Below are 14,601 nucleotides of genomic sequence, written 5' to 3'. Positions count from 1 at the left end.
TCATGCATCAACCTGAGTTAAAGCTGGACCATCAAAATAATCTTCAGCAAAGATGCCTGTGTCTTTGAAGGAGAAGTTTGACCAGTACTCCATATCTAAATCTGAAAACTTAACGTGTGATAGATCCAACTGTGAATGCTCCTTCTCTGTTTCTGGGATGGAAAACTCATTTGGTATTGAATTTTCCAAAAATACATGAGAGGCATTGCAGTCTAATTCCCTCTTATCTTCTGTGTCAGAATCTGAACTTATAGGAGAAGGGTGAAGGCTGGGTTGATTACTTATTTCTTCTTCAGGACAGACCACAACAGCCTCACAATGAGTAACAACATCCTTATTACATGTTGTAACAGATTTATTGGTTGCTGTTCCAGGTTGTGTCTCTATGATTGATGAGGTGGTGGGAACTTGTGAACCTGTAGCTGTGGAATTCACAATTAATGATTGAGTCCCTAATGGTGGGAGCACGTTTAGACCTGAGAGAGAACATGAAATAAAAGAGTTAAAATTAAATTGAAAAGATATTGTATGCTTAACATAGACAGAAACCATTATACCTTTAACTTGATTTTTCTTCCCAGGTGGTCTACCACGAGGTTTTTTTGCAATTGTGGGCGCATGTATTGCTTCACTATTCTTTCTCTTGTTAGACTGCTGCCCGTGTATTTTGTTGTATGTGTTTGTGTTCTGAACAAAGGAGGTGGTACCAGTACACACACCTAAAAAAATAAAATCAAAACTATAACACTTCGAGGACTGTAATTTCAGGAATGAAAAAAAACACCAATGTTTAAATTCATGTACCTGAAGGGGTTTTATTCGTAACAGGAATATCTATTGGGATTAGCCTCTGAAAGGAACGATAAGCATAGACGACATTTTGCACTTCCTGCACCAATTTCTCAACTCTGTACTTTTCTTGCATGATCGCAACCCTTTCTTGATTCAAGATTAAGTTTTTTCTCTTCAAAAATATATAATCATCGAGTATATGCTTTAAATTTAACGAAGGCTTGTATATCTAGAAAACAAAAAAGGAAAAATTAAATGAATTTGGTTAAGAGAGAAAGAGAAAAAGAGTTGTGCATTGTTAAAAGGAGAAAAAGAAAACCTGATTGAATGAGGAACCGGCGAAGAGGGAGGATGCTTCCATGCGGAAGGTGGCACGCGTATGCGATAAGTTGTTGGCGCAGAGATACTGGTCTACTATGAATGCAACTTGACTCGGCGAAATGTTAACCTTTCCGAACGATTCTTCCACTCCCAGGCTTTCTTGCATCATCATTTTTTATTTCTTAGAATGCAAGCAAAGAGAAATCGTGATGGCACTGTGTGAGGACAGTTTGTATTTAAACACACCAGTTTCCCACCTTTTGAATAATTTTTTTAAAATATTTTATGTTTTTTTCACTTTTAATTTCCCCTTATCCTTTTATTCAATTCTTTTCTTCACTTCTATTTACTTAAAAATAGTTATTCTAAACTCTAATCACTCTTTTGAAATTCCAAGAAAAATCTATTAATTAGGTTCAATTATTCACTCTCAATTATAAATAACTTATATTTAATCAAATCTATGTTAATATATCAGTAAATTAACAATCTTTTATTTTCTAAATTTATAAATATTTTTTTAAAAATTATTCATTTTTCATCCAAAATAAAGTATATTTGAGATTGTTACTTTTAACCCACTACCTAATCTAATTAAAAAGTTGTGTATTGAAAATAAATTCTCGAAATGTTCTTTTTTCTTATATCTTTTGGTTATAAAATTACAAATAGTAAAATGTTTATAACGCATTAGAAAATTCTATGAAATTGTCCATATTTGTGCATAGTTACATTTATTATTAAACTTTCAATCCTCAATTCATGTTGTAGTACTAAGGAAAGGGTTTCAGTAATTAAATGGATTTGAGAGGATTTAAAGTTAATTTTTTTATTGTTTATTTCAGTGGATTTTGGAAGTAAAGTTTGTGAGAATTAGTGTAGAATTTGATTGATGTGACAGATCAAAAAATTTTACTTCCAAATTCATTCTCACTTACCTCCAAAATCCACTCAAATATATAACAAAAGATTTACCTTCAAATCCTCCCAAATTCATTCAAGTGAACAAGGGCCAAAATTTGAGTTCTAATTACATCAAACTCATCATTCAACCTACTAAGGAACTTTATAATGCAATCTTCTTTACCAATTTGTTTTTCGTCGTTGCTAGCTACATAAACACATTTAACACTGGATCATGTGGTGGAAGACCCACTGCACAAGGAGGATTTTCATTTTAGTTATTACAAGAACTTAATGTTTTTCCTGCCATCATGGGAAATAAATATTTAAAACTCTTCAAATTCAAGAGCTATAATTGTAAAATACAGATAAAAAAAAGTCACAAGGGACAAAGAAAATTAAGACTTGAGAAATAATTTCTTCTTCGTTTATTCAATTTAATAAACAGAAAAAACCAGTAACAACATATATAAGTGTTTGATTGTTCGAGATCAAACACTCCTAATAGCATAAAACCTAACGGGGTCTTACTTACTGTACACCACGATTTCTTTCCACATCCATAAAATTTTCAAAATAACCATTTTACTGTTTGAAAAATTGTCTTCCAGAATTACGTTCTAGAAACCTTACGGAATTTCCAGAATTATATTTCCTAATGAAATTATAGGAACATAGTTTTCGAAATAAATTTTTTAGAATAGAATTTTTCAGATACATGTATTATACATGTATTATAGAATAGAGTTTTCAAAAAAAAAGTTTAAAATAATATATAATATCTTTCGGAATGAGGTTTTTATATACTTCTAATATATTGTGAAAGTCATTTTTAAAATATATTTGGGAAAGAGCTTTTTCAAGATGATTTTTTTTTTGTGCATTTTTTTCTTTTCTATGTCTAGAACATTCTCTCTCGTCTTCTTCCTCTGCAAAAGTAATGATGAAAGCGGCGGTGATAGCAGTAATAATGACAATATGACGATGTGGTAAAGTTTTAGAGAATATTTGAGTTTGTTCCTATTATTATGGATACAATTAGTAATTGTGGGGTGCATGAAGCAACAGCAGAGTATTACAACAACTGTCAAGTCTGTACATGATTATTACAAGGCTGATGGCAGAGAAACATCTCATTAATATTCAGGAACCATGACTAACAATAGTTAGAAAAAACTTGAGCAAACCTATGGATGAAGAACACACCTCAGCAAGACACCAAATAAAAAAACCCTTTTAGCATCATCAATGTAATTGTTCCTGCGAAAAAACATTAAGAAAACATGGAAAACATAACTCATTAGAATGTATCAAAACTTAAAAAGAATTTGACTACAATAATAAAGTAGGCTTCCTCTCTACTTTAGGCAGCAACGACTATATGGGAAAAAAAAAGGGCATTATTGTATTTTAGACCTTGTCTATATATAAACTATTGAATTTGGTAACTGTTCAAGAAAGGGAAAAAAGAAAAGCACTTGGGTGAGAACACTCTTTTTTCATATGTTTCGGTGTACATTTGTCCGGTGTGTCTTTATTGCTCCTGGCTGTCTGGGACGCTGTCTGGGACGCTGTCTGGGACGCTTGCTCTTCTCCAATTGTTGCTCTTCATACTCGCCAAAGGAGGGGGAGGTACCTGCAAAGATACTCCGACGCTCAAGTCAGATGTGAATTATGGAGCCTCAGCTCTCAAGAGAGTAATTATGATACTGCTCTGAAATATTATTCTAGGGTCTCTAGAGCATAAAGAGAACGTACCTGGACCTTGGCCCTGTTACTGTATTTATAAGCAAAATAAGAAATAACCACCTTACCTAAAAATGTGGTTAGTGGCTTTAACCGTTTAAGATATTTTATGTAATAAAAATATAATATTTAAGACAAAATATCTTACCACTTAACATGCCCCCCAAGTCCGAGTTAACCGTTCTGTTTTATGGACGTGGTAACTATAGGACTTATGAGTTTGATGGAGGCTGTATTCGCTGTATTTGCGGTATTAGAGAGCGTGAACCAAGGATGACCGAGCGGTATAGGCTTTATAGCCGAAGGTCATAGAAGGTGAATGCTTGAGGCTACGGACGGTAGAGGTCGAGTAGCATGTGAGGCCAAATGATTGAAGCCAAGCGGACGACGGCCTTTGAGGTCGAACGTCAAATGATTGAACGCTCGTACACAGGGCTCGACGAGCGGTTGAAAGCAAAGGTCGAACACCTTTGAGGCCGAACGGCCAACTTCTTGAACGCTCGTACACAGGGGATGTCGGGCGTTTGAAACCAAAGGTCGAACACCGTTTAGGCCGAATGGCCGACTGTTTGAACGCTCGTGGCCATGGATTGTCGAGCGCGTGAAAGCAAAGGTCGAACACCTTTGAGGCCGAACGTCCGACGGCTTGAACGCTCATAGACATGGATTGTCGAGCACTTGAAATCAAAGGGCGAATACCTTTAAGGCCGAACGGCCGACTGTTTGAACGCTTGTGGACATGGATTGTCGAGCACTTGAAATCAAAGGGCGAATACCTTTAAGGCCGAACGGCCGACTGTTTGAACGCTTGTGGACATGGATTGTCGAGCGCGTGAAAGCAAAGGTCGATGTTCTGGGTGTTCTAGGGCGAACAACTACCAGAGGGAATGTATCCCTTTTTTAAATGCTCCTGGGTGTTCTAGGGCGAACATCTACCAGGTCTGGGTGTTCTAGGGCGAACAACTACCAGAGGGAGTGTATCCCTTTTTTCAATGCTCCTGGGTGTTCTAGGGCGAACATCCACCAGGTCTAGGAGTGTTTTCCCAAATGCTCGGATTTTGGTTGACCGTCTACTGTGACCTGCATGAGATATATAATATATATATATATATATATATATATATATATATATATATATAAAATATAGATAAGACCGTTCGGTCATGATTTAAACCTGGCGGTCGAACGTTAGTTAGGCCAAATGCTGGGCGCTCGAGGTGGAGCGTCAAAGAGATCGGATGGCTGAGCGACAGTGAGTCCGAATGACCGAACGCTTTCTGCGGGAATCGCCGAACGTTAATGAAGCGATTGGCCGAAAGGTTGAAACCAAGATGCCGAATATCAGTAAGGGTGAGTGCTGAACGTTAGGAGGCCGAACAAGAGTATGGCCGAATGCTGGAGCACTCGTGTCGATGGATTGTCGAGCGATAAAGGCCGAAAGTCAATAAGGCCGAGTGGTCGAGTGTTGGAATTCTTGTGATCATGCATGGTCGAACGCTAAGGTCGGATGATCAAAAACTTGAGGCCAAAAAATGGCTGAAGGATTGAGAACGAAGGATTGAGGACAAGCGACCGAATGTCCGTGAGACCTAATGGTCGAACGACTATTGAAGCCAAATGGACGAGCGTCATTGAGACCAAATAGCTGATTATCAGTTCGGTCAAACGGTAGTGGCGCTCGAATACCGGAGCATCGTGTGGATGTGTGGTCGAGCGGTAGAGACCGAACGTCAATGGTGAGCGAAATGTCGAACGCTCTAGGCCGAACCGCCGTACAGATGAATTGTCGAGCGATTGATACCAAATGACAAACGCTTTTAAGGCCGAACGGCCGACTGATTGAACGCTCGTACACATTGATGGTCGACTGTTTGAAACCAAATGAGGAACGTCTGTAAGGAAGGCCGAACGGTCAAGGCCAAGCTGTCGAACGTCAAGAGGCCGAATGACTGAGCGGTTGAAACCAAAGGTCGAGTGACTGAACGTTAGTGAGGCAGAGTGCCGGACGCTTTTAGGCCACGGAAAGCCGAGCGATTGATGCGGGGTGGCCGAACGTTGGAGACGGACTTCTCGAACGTCGATGAGACGGATTGGTGAACGGTTGAATCCAAGCTGCCGAACGTCATTGAGGACGACTGGATAACATTAGTGGCGTCGAACGGCCTAATACTTAAGCGCTCGTGGCCTGGGATGGTCGAGCGGTTCAAACCACATGACGAACACTTTTGAGGTCGAACGACAGAATGCTTGAACGTTCGTTGACATGGATGGTCGAGCGACATAGGCTGGAAGGGCGAACGAAGTGACGAACACTTTAGGCCGAATCATCCACAAGATGTAACGGCCGAACGATTGAGGCCGAGAGAACGAACGTCATTGATGCCGAACGGCTGATCATCAGTTGGGTCAAACGACCGTGTCGCTCGAATGCTAGAACGCTCGTTTCGAGGTATGGTCGAGCAGTAGAGACCGAATGTGAGGCCGAGCGGTTGACAGCAAGGACGCTCGTACACAGGGATTGTCGGGCGTTCGAATCCGAAGAGCGAGGCCGATCGGCCGATTGTTTGGACGCTCGTACACACTGATTGTCGAGTCTTCGAGCGTCCTCGTAGCCGAAAGGCCGAGCGTACGCGAGGCTGAGTGTGGGACGTTTGAGGACGATTGTTAGAGAGATCGAGTGACCGAACGTACAGAGGTCGAACAAGAGTATGGCCGAACGATTGAGTGTTGAGATCGTGCCTGACCGAACGCTAGAGGCCGAACGTCAAGGAGATGGAATGATGGTCGAATGATCAGTAAGTAAGAGTTGGGCCCTTGAGGCCGAACGTCAAGGAGATGGAATGATGGCCGAATGATCAGTAAGTAAGTGTTGGGCCCTTGAGGCCGAACGTCAAGGAGATGGAATGATGGCCGAATGATCAGTAAGTAAGTGTTGGGCCCTTGAGGCCGAACGTCAAGGAGATGGAATGATGGCCGAATGATCAGTAAGTGAGTGTTGGGCCCTTGAGGCCGAACGTCGATGATGAGCCAACATGTGTATGGCCGAATGGTAGACGCTTGAGACCACATAAAACGTCACAATTGAAGCAGAAGGGATGAGCACAAGTGACCGAACGTCCGTGAGACTTAATGGCCGAACGACGATCGAAGCCAAGAGGACGAACGTCATTGAGGCCAGATGGTTGAACATCAGTTGAGTCGAACGGTCGTGATGGTCGAATGCTTTAGGTCGAACGTCCATAGGGAAGAATGCCGGACGTTTTAGGCCGAACGCTTGAGACGCGGATGGCTGAACGGCTGAGGTCAAGGTGCCGAACGTCACAGATGCCGAGTTGTCAACCGGTCAAGGCCAGGTGATGAACGTCAGGATGTTTGAACGCTCGACACATATGGTGTCGAGCTTGACACTGTCGAACGGTGATGAGGACGGTTTTGTCGATCGGTCATTGTCGACACTCGGTCTTGCTGTCGACCAAGGTGGACGACCTTGGAGTGCGCCGAATGGTTGATCGCCAGGGAGGGTCGGATGGTTGAACATCAGTGTGGTCGAACGCTGGAACGCTTGTGACCATGGATGGTCGAGCGTCATTAAAGCCGAAAGGCAGAACGTTTGGCGAGGCTGATCGCTGGACGCTGGACGCTTGAAGCCGCACGTCCGTTAGATGAAATGGCCGATCATGAGTAGGGCCGAACGTCATAGAGGTTTACTAACCGAGCATCTCAGTTTGGTCGAATGACCGAAGGGTGGTGGATCCGAATTGCCGAATGAAGGAGTATTTGAGGCCATGGATGACCGACAACAGAGTGCGGCTCGTTCTTGGTGGTCCAACCGGAAATGATCCAGGGTCGTTCCGAGTTTGAATTTTGGGGAATAGAATTTGGGTTGGATGACGTGGAGGCAGAACTGAACGGCACGTGGATTGCGCGAGGGTTGCGAAAGACGTGGAGAAGGGGTCTGACCAGGCACCGAAAGGGTTTACCCTGGGTGACAACCGTCTCCTTCCCACCTCTCTGTAAAATTCTTTCTACCCCAAAAAACCCTAGAATCAGCCATACTGCGGAACGGCCAATCCTGAGGCTGTCGTCGAGTTTGCTGCTGGCGAGCCTGCTCCTGTGACTGGAACCGAGCTCCTAGCCTTGGGTTTGTGATTTGGGAATTTAGGGTTCCTGTTGTTCTGTGATTTCTGGTGTAATTGGGAATTTGGGAAATTAGGAATTGTGGTTTTGATCTGGCGTGTTTTGGGGTTCTGAGGAGTGGCGCCAGCGAAGGTGCTGGTGTGGGCTGTTCACCGCATAACACGGCGGCTTGTTGAGAAGCATCGTGGACAGGAGTTAGGTGGTCTCCACCACTGTCGCCGGGTCAGCATGATCGTACCTGAGGGGCGATGGGGATGAATTAACAGTTCCCCTATGACAGCTATGTCTGATGGTGCGACGGAGGTTGATGGACGGACCCAATTTGAGGGGTTGTCTCTGCGCTGGGTCTGATCCGCGAAAGGGTGTGATTTCGCTGATGTGCTCACCGGCGCAACCTCGCAGAGGTGTTTGCGGTGGCGTTAATGGCTCGCGGAGGAAACTCTTGGTGGCAATGCAGCGATTTGAGGGAGTAGCTCTTTCCGAAAAAGTGATTCATCGAGGCCGAGGCTCCTCTTGTGGCTTCTTTGGGATTGCACTCGGCCCCACGGTGGGCGCCAAAATGTTTCGGTGTACATTTGTCCGGTGTGTCTTTATTGCTCCTGGCTGTTTGGGACGCTGTCTGGGACGCTGTCTGGGACGCTGTCTAGGACGCTGTCTGGGACGCTTGCTCTTCTCCAATTGTTGCTCTTCATACTCGCCAAAGGAGGGGGAGGTACCTACAAAGATACTCCGACGCTCAAGTCAGATGTGAATTATGGAGCCTCAGCTCTCAAGAGAGTAATTATGATACTGCTCTGAAATATTATTCTAGGGTCTCTAGAGCATAAAGAGAACGTACCTGGACCTTGGCCCTGTTACTGTATTTATAAGCAAAATAAGAAATAACCACCTTACATAAAAATGTGGTTAGTGGCTTTAACCGTTTAAGATATTTTATGTAATAAATATCAAAAGCGGTAAGATAGAATCTAATAGGCACCCACGTCTCTGGATTCAATAAGCACTTATCTTTCATAAACATCCTTAGTCCAACACAAAAAGTTGTCACTATTTGAATACAAACAAAAGGAAAATTACCTTCTCTAATTTAAAGGAAAAAAATATTTTTTCTAACGGAAAAAGAACATATTGTTTAAATTATCAGCACAAAAGATACATTTATAAATATAGTATAATAATTAATTGTTAGTATGATGTTTATTTTGAGATTACGAAAATTTCGTATAAATGTATAAAAATAATTGAATTTCAAATATATGAAATATATTGCTAAAGCACCAGCATCCAAATTTGGATTTCAAATTTTTGTAATCAATTATGATTAGTGAAACATCTTAAAACAATTGTCTTATTGTTTTGTTTTTCAAAGATTTTTCATTAAACAATGTTTTATAAACTTAAGTGTTTAATAACTATTACTTACCTTTCAACCCCTGCAAAGAAAATTAAACATCGATTTAACGAAGGATATGTCGTTAACTGCACTCCTTTGTTTAAGGGGGAAGTTGGATTACTTAAAACAAAGAATAATAACATTATTTGAATTCTGGAATATTGACATGTTGGACGTAGTCGAGAACGAAAACTATATACCTCTAAAAGAAGAGAATGAGTTATTGGCTAGAAGCATATGGTCAGATGATTAAAAACAAAGTTACATTCTCAACTCCAAAGCTTGTAATTCTCTAATGTGTGCTTTATCTAAAGAAAAGTATAGGAAAGTCCAGGCCTTCAAAGACATCAAGGAGATGTGGGACACTCTTGTCATCACGAATGAAGGATCAAATGAAGTAAAGAGGAACAAGTTAAGTTTGTTAACCAAACAATAAGAGTTGTTCTCCATGTTGGACAACGAGAACACTCAAGCCATGTTCAACAGATTCCAGACCATCCTAATGAGATCTATGGGTAAGGTCTATTATAATTTTGATAATATTGATAAAATTCTACATAGCCTCCCAAGGCAATGGAGACAGTAAGTCATAACTCTCATAACATCCAAGAACCTTGATAGTGTAATTATAGAAAAGTAGGTTGGGATCCCGAAGGTTCATGAGCTTGAGCTACAACAGGACAATAGACTAAGAAAAAAAGATAAAAGCGTCACTCTCAAAGCTCAAAGACCATCTCCCACAAAGGCCTTCAACACTGAAGAATCTTCTGAAGAATCTAATGATGAGGAAGATTCGAATGAAGAAGAAGAAGATGACAAATTATTATTCATCTCAAAGAAAATTCACTCCATGTGCAAAAAGAAAAGAAACACTTTGTTTAGAGGAAGAGGCATTGGGTCTACCTCAAGAAGTCAACCAAAGGATAAACAAAAGGAAGGACTGGTGGTTTGTTACAAATGCAAGAAGCCAAGGCACTTTAGATTAGGCTCAAATGAGGAAGTAGATTTCATAGACTTACACTTAGGCGTTCAGGCTTACAATGAACTTTGAATAACAATTTTTTCAAAGAAAATGAATCCTTGAAAATGATTTGATATCATTGAGAGACGAGACGAAATCATTGAAAGGGAAGCTGGTTGAGTATAAACGAGAAGTTGAAAATCTCATTTTAAAGAATGAAAGATTTGAAAAAAAGGCTCAACGATTGTCGAGGATGCTAAATGCATCAAAATACTTCAACATGAAAATGACATTTTATATAAAGGGTTAAATAGAACATTTGAGGGAAATGAGCATTTAGGGCTCCTAATCAAGGGTTGTAGACACCCTTATGATAAGAGATGATTAGGTTTTAAAAATAGAAACACTTATCCTATTCCTAAAATTAAAATTACTTATTGTTAAAGACAAAATCGTTTATACGCCTAATCGTCTAATACTCATTTGTAATCATGTGAAGATTATAGTGGAACCAGTATAAAATCTCTTGTGCAATTATTTCTTCTCTTACCTAAATGATCCTCTTGTGAAAACCTGCAATCGTGCTTTATTTCCAAACACAAGAATCTTCCAAGCTAAATGATATTTTTCATGAAGAAAGTTCTTAATAAAATGTTGAAGTATCTACATTCTGAATAGCACGACAAACTTTTTTTATTATACAAATCTATTGAGTCAAGCCTTTAATCATTTAAAGGAAAATTTCAAGAGCTCGGTAGCGTGCTATATCAGGAGGGTTGTGAAAAATTTTCCATTAACACTATTCAACCCCTCCCCCTTCTAGTGTGTTTTTGGTACTTCGCTTATTTTGTTAATCCCAATGATAAAAATACTAGTTATACATCAACTTCTGAACATAAGAAGATGTCCAAATCCAATAAGAAAGGATAAAATGCTAGATGGGTACCTAAATACAAAATAATCTTTCTTGCAAATATGCTTAGCATTCGAAAAGAAACCCATGTCCTGGTACCTGAACAGTGGGTACTCATGACACATGACCGGGAGAAAGGTGTATGTTCCAAAGTCTAAGGAGTAAGAAGGGAGGAATAGTAACCTATGAAGGAAACCAAAAAGGCAAAATAATTGGCATTGGAAAGATATGTACAGACATTTCCCCCTTTATTGATAATGTATTCATTAACATAATTTGTTTAACATAAGTCAATTATGTGACAGTGAATATAATGTTGTTTCCGAAAAAGGCCAATGTAGAGTCATAGACAACAAAGGTCTACTAGTATTTTCTGTTGATAGGCAAGGAAACTTATACAAGATAGACCTAAATGAGTTGCATGCTCAAAGTGTTTCATGTCTAGTGTCTATAAAAGATGAGGCAATGATATGGCATAATAAATATGGACATGCAAACATGAGATTAATCTCAAAGTTGCAATACCATGACATTGTGAGAGGGTTGCCTAAAGTGTCATTCAACACAGTCTTTTGTGATACTTACGTGAAAGACAAACATGTCAAAGAATCTTTTAAATGTAAAAATGTTATTTATACTAAAAGACCTTTTGAGTTGTCTCATATAGATGTATTTGGTCTTACAAAAACCACATTTGTAAGTGATAAATGCTATGGACTAGTAGTAGTCGACGACTTCACTAGATGGACATGGGTAAAATTCTTAACCTATAAGGATGGTGCTTTTGACACCTTTTCTAAACTTTATAAGGTAGAAAATAAAAAAGATTGTAAGATTATGACAATCAGAAGTGACCATGGTGGAGAATTCGAAAATGAACATTTTTAAAAAATTTACGAAAATTCTTAAATAAATCAAACTCATAAAAAGATAGAAAAAAAACAAAGAAAAAAACCATTACAAAACACAACATCCATTTATTTGAAAATTGAAAATTTTATAAAAAAGGAACAAAATAAAATAAAAATTAATAAGTCTAAATCTATTTCTATTGAACCTAACTATCCGCCTTAGTTTCACTCTTCTCCAATTTCCATCTTATCATTGAAGAAAGAAATAGGGAGAGAAATCGAAGTTCACCTAAAAGTTATATATTTTGTGGGACCATTTTGATGAATAATATAAAGCAGTAAATGTAAGGTTCTATATAAAACCAAAGCCGTTTTTGGTTAGTATTGGTTGAACACACTCAAAACACCTGCTGTTAATTGGTCATTGTCTTGTTGCATTCTTTCTCAATCTCACAAGTTCTTTTTCCTTTCCATTTCTTCATTATTGTGTACACAAATATTTCCCAAAAACTATTGTCAAATTATAGATCAATTTATAATATATAATTAAGTATAAATCTTATTTTAAGGTTTTGTAGAACTAAATTATATTTAAAATCTATTTCTTAATAATTAAGACTTTAAAATATCTCATTTTATATTTAAATTCAATTCACATATTCAAAGTAGTCAAATTATACAATAACTCTGCTAAAAAGAAAGAAGATAATGCAAAACAATATAATAAATAATAAAAATATTGAATTAATATCATTTTTAGTTGGGATGAATATTAGATCTTTTTACAAAAAAATGGTGTGATTCAAAGTTAATATTACAAAAGTTAGGCATTTTTTTAAAAATAATTTTTTTTATCACCACGAGCAAGTCAATTTTAGTTTATATTGTGACATCCCAAAATATATAGAAAAGACATACATATAATAAAGACGTCATCATGCATAATATAGGAAAGCAGTCAAGAGTAATTAGGATTTCAGTCATCCTTAGAATAGTGTGGAATTGAAAACTAGAGTATTAGAGTTTCTCCCCGGAAATTACAGAGAATTTAAAACTTTAGATGCATTAAAGTCCTTCAAAATAATATGAGTTCATGGAATTAAAAACTAGCAAATCTAAGTTGTAGCACTGCCGTCCCCATCAAGAGCTGCTTCCAAAGTGTCCTCCTCGCTATCTGCTCCCACCCAAGTGGATGATTATCGCAAAAGGAAACATACACAAGCAACAGCAACCAAGCAAGCAAGGGTGAGCTAGATATAAAATCATGTTATAACAGTCACAGGCAACATGAAAATAAAGACAAATACAATACACAACACACACATGACTTGTTGCACTTAAACTTGACTCGTCCGGACTAGAATGATTGTCAAGCTATGGCAGGTTATGCACTCGTGGTGGCCTCTATTGCTTAGCAAAGCCATTGCCAATGGGTTTTACCCTACCACACTCACGAGGTTAGTCCGTCATCACTCACCTTGGGCCATACTGGAAGCACCCAAGACTAGGATCCTGCTACTCTTCACCACATGAATCAATCCTCTCTACTTGAGAATGAAAGACCATTGGAGCGTCAGGAAAACCCCCAAGACTGAGCTACCATGCAATTCATTCTAAACATTACTAGGGCACTACCTTGAATTTTCTCCTGAAAGATCAAGGAATTACGTCCAACACTACAGGGCACCACCATGTGACCTCCCTTTGATATCCATGGAATTACGTCCATCAACCATACTAGTACAAGCACATATTTTTAACCACCAAACATGTTTCACATACTCACATACTTGTAATATAATCACATTATCACATCATACTATGCGTTGCAATCATCCCACACAATTAATTCAACCCAAAACAAAAGCAAAAGGGGCTGGAACCCAACACTATGAGCTTTGGCCGAGCGCTTAAAGCTTTGGCCGAACGGTATGACTTTGGCCTCGCATTGAGAGCTCTGGCCGAACGCAATTTAGACCACTTACCGAGACCGAGCACCATCAAGACTGAACGCTACCAAATTACACCTGACCGTACGGTACCAAATCAACACCTGACCAAACAGTACCAAATCAACCCTGACCGAACGGTACCAAATCAACCATAACCGAACGGTACCAAATCAACACCTAACCGAACGGTACCAAATCAACCCTGATCGAACGCTACTAAATCAACTCTGACCGAACGCTACCAAATAAACCCTGACCGCACGGTACCAAATCAACACCTAACCGAACGGTACCAAAACAACACCTAACCGAACGCTATTAAATCAACCCTGACGGAACGCTACCAAATAAACCCTGACCGAACGCTACCAAATCAACACCTAACCGAAAGGTACCAAATCAACACCTAACCGAACGCCATTAAATCAACCCTGACCGAACGCTACCAAATAAACCCTGATCGAATGCGACCAAATCAACACCTAACGGAACGCTACTAAATCAACCCTGACCGAACGCTACCAAATAAACTCTAACCGAACGCTACCAAATAAACCCTGACCGAACGCTACCAAATCAACACCTAATCGAACGGTACCGAATCAACACCTAACCGAACGCTATTAAGTCAA

At 39.4% G+C, this 14,601-nt stretch overlaps 1 protein-coding gene across 1 annotated transcript; it reads right to left on the bottom strand.

Annotated features, from left to right (window-relative positions):
* Nucleotides 1–1,401, bottom strand: LOC148202032 (uncharacterized). Its single transcript, XM_088108527.1, has 4 exons — nucleotides 1,112–1,401; nucleotides 805–1,021; nucleotides 558–719; nucleotides 1–476 (listed from the first exon to the last, which is right to left on the bottom strand). Exons 1-4 carry the CDS (start codon nucleotides 1,283–1,285, stop codon nucleotides 1–3), a joined length of 1,029 nt encoding a protein of 342 aa, XP_087964653.1. The 5' UTR covers nucleotides 1,286–1,401.
* Nucleotides 1,402–14,601: the final 13,200 nt, after the last annotated feature.

Source organism: Vigna umbellata, chromosome 3 (genome assembly GCF_029865625.1).
Source record: "Vigna umbellata cultivar VRB3 chromosome 3, Vumbellata_1.0, whole genome shotgun sequence".
NCBI lineage: Eukaryota > Viridiplantae > Streptophyta > Magnoliopsida > Fabales > Fabaceae > Vigna > Vigna umbellata.
Note: the sequence above shows the minus strand (reverse complement) of the source record. Positions and strands in the feature narration are given on the sequence as shown.

Excerpts from the sequence above, each read along its gene's own strand:
- LOC148202032 (XM_088108527.1), bottom strand. The coding sequence starts at position 1,285 with ATGATGATGCAAGAAAGCCTGGGAGTGGAAGAATCGTTCGGAAAGGTT. Across the intron at positions 720-804 it reads TACGAATAAAACCCCTTCAG|GTGTGTGTACTGGTACCACC; the intron begins GTACATGAATTT and ends TTATTTTTTTAG. Across the intron at positions 477-557 it reads GAAGAAAAATCAAGTTAAAG|GTCTAAACGTGCTCCCACCA; the intron begins GTATAATGGTTT and ends GTTCTCTCTCAG.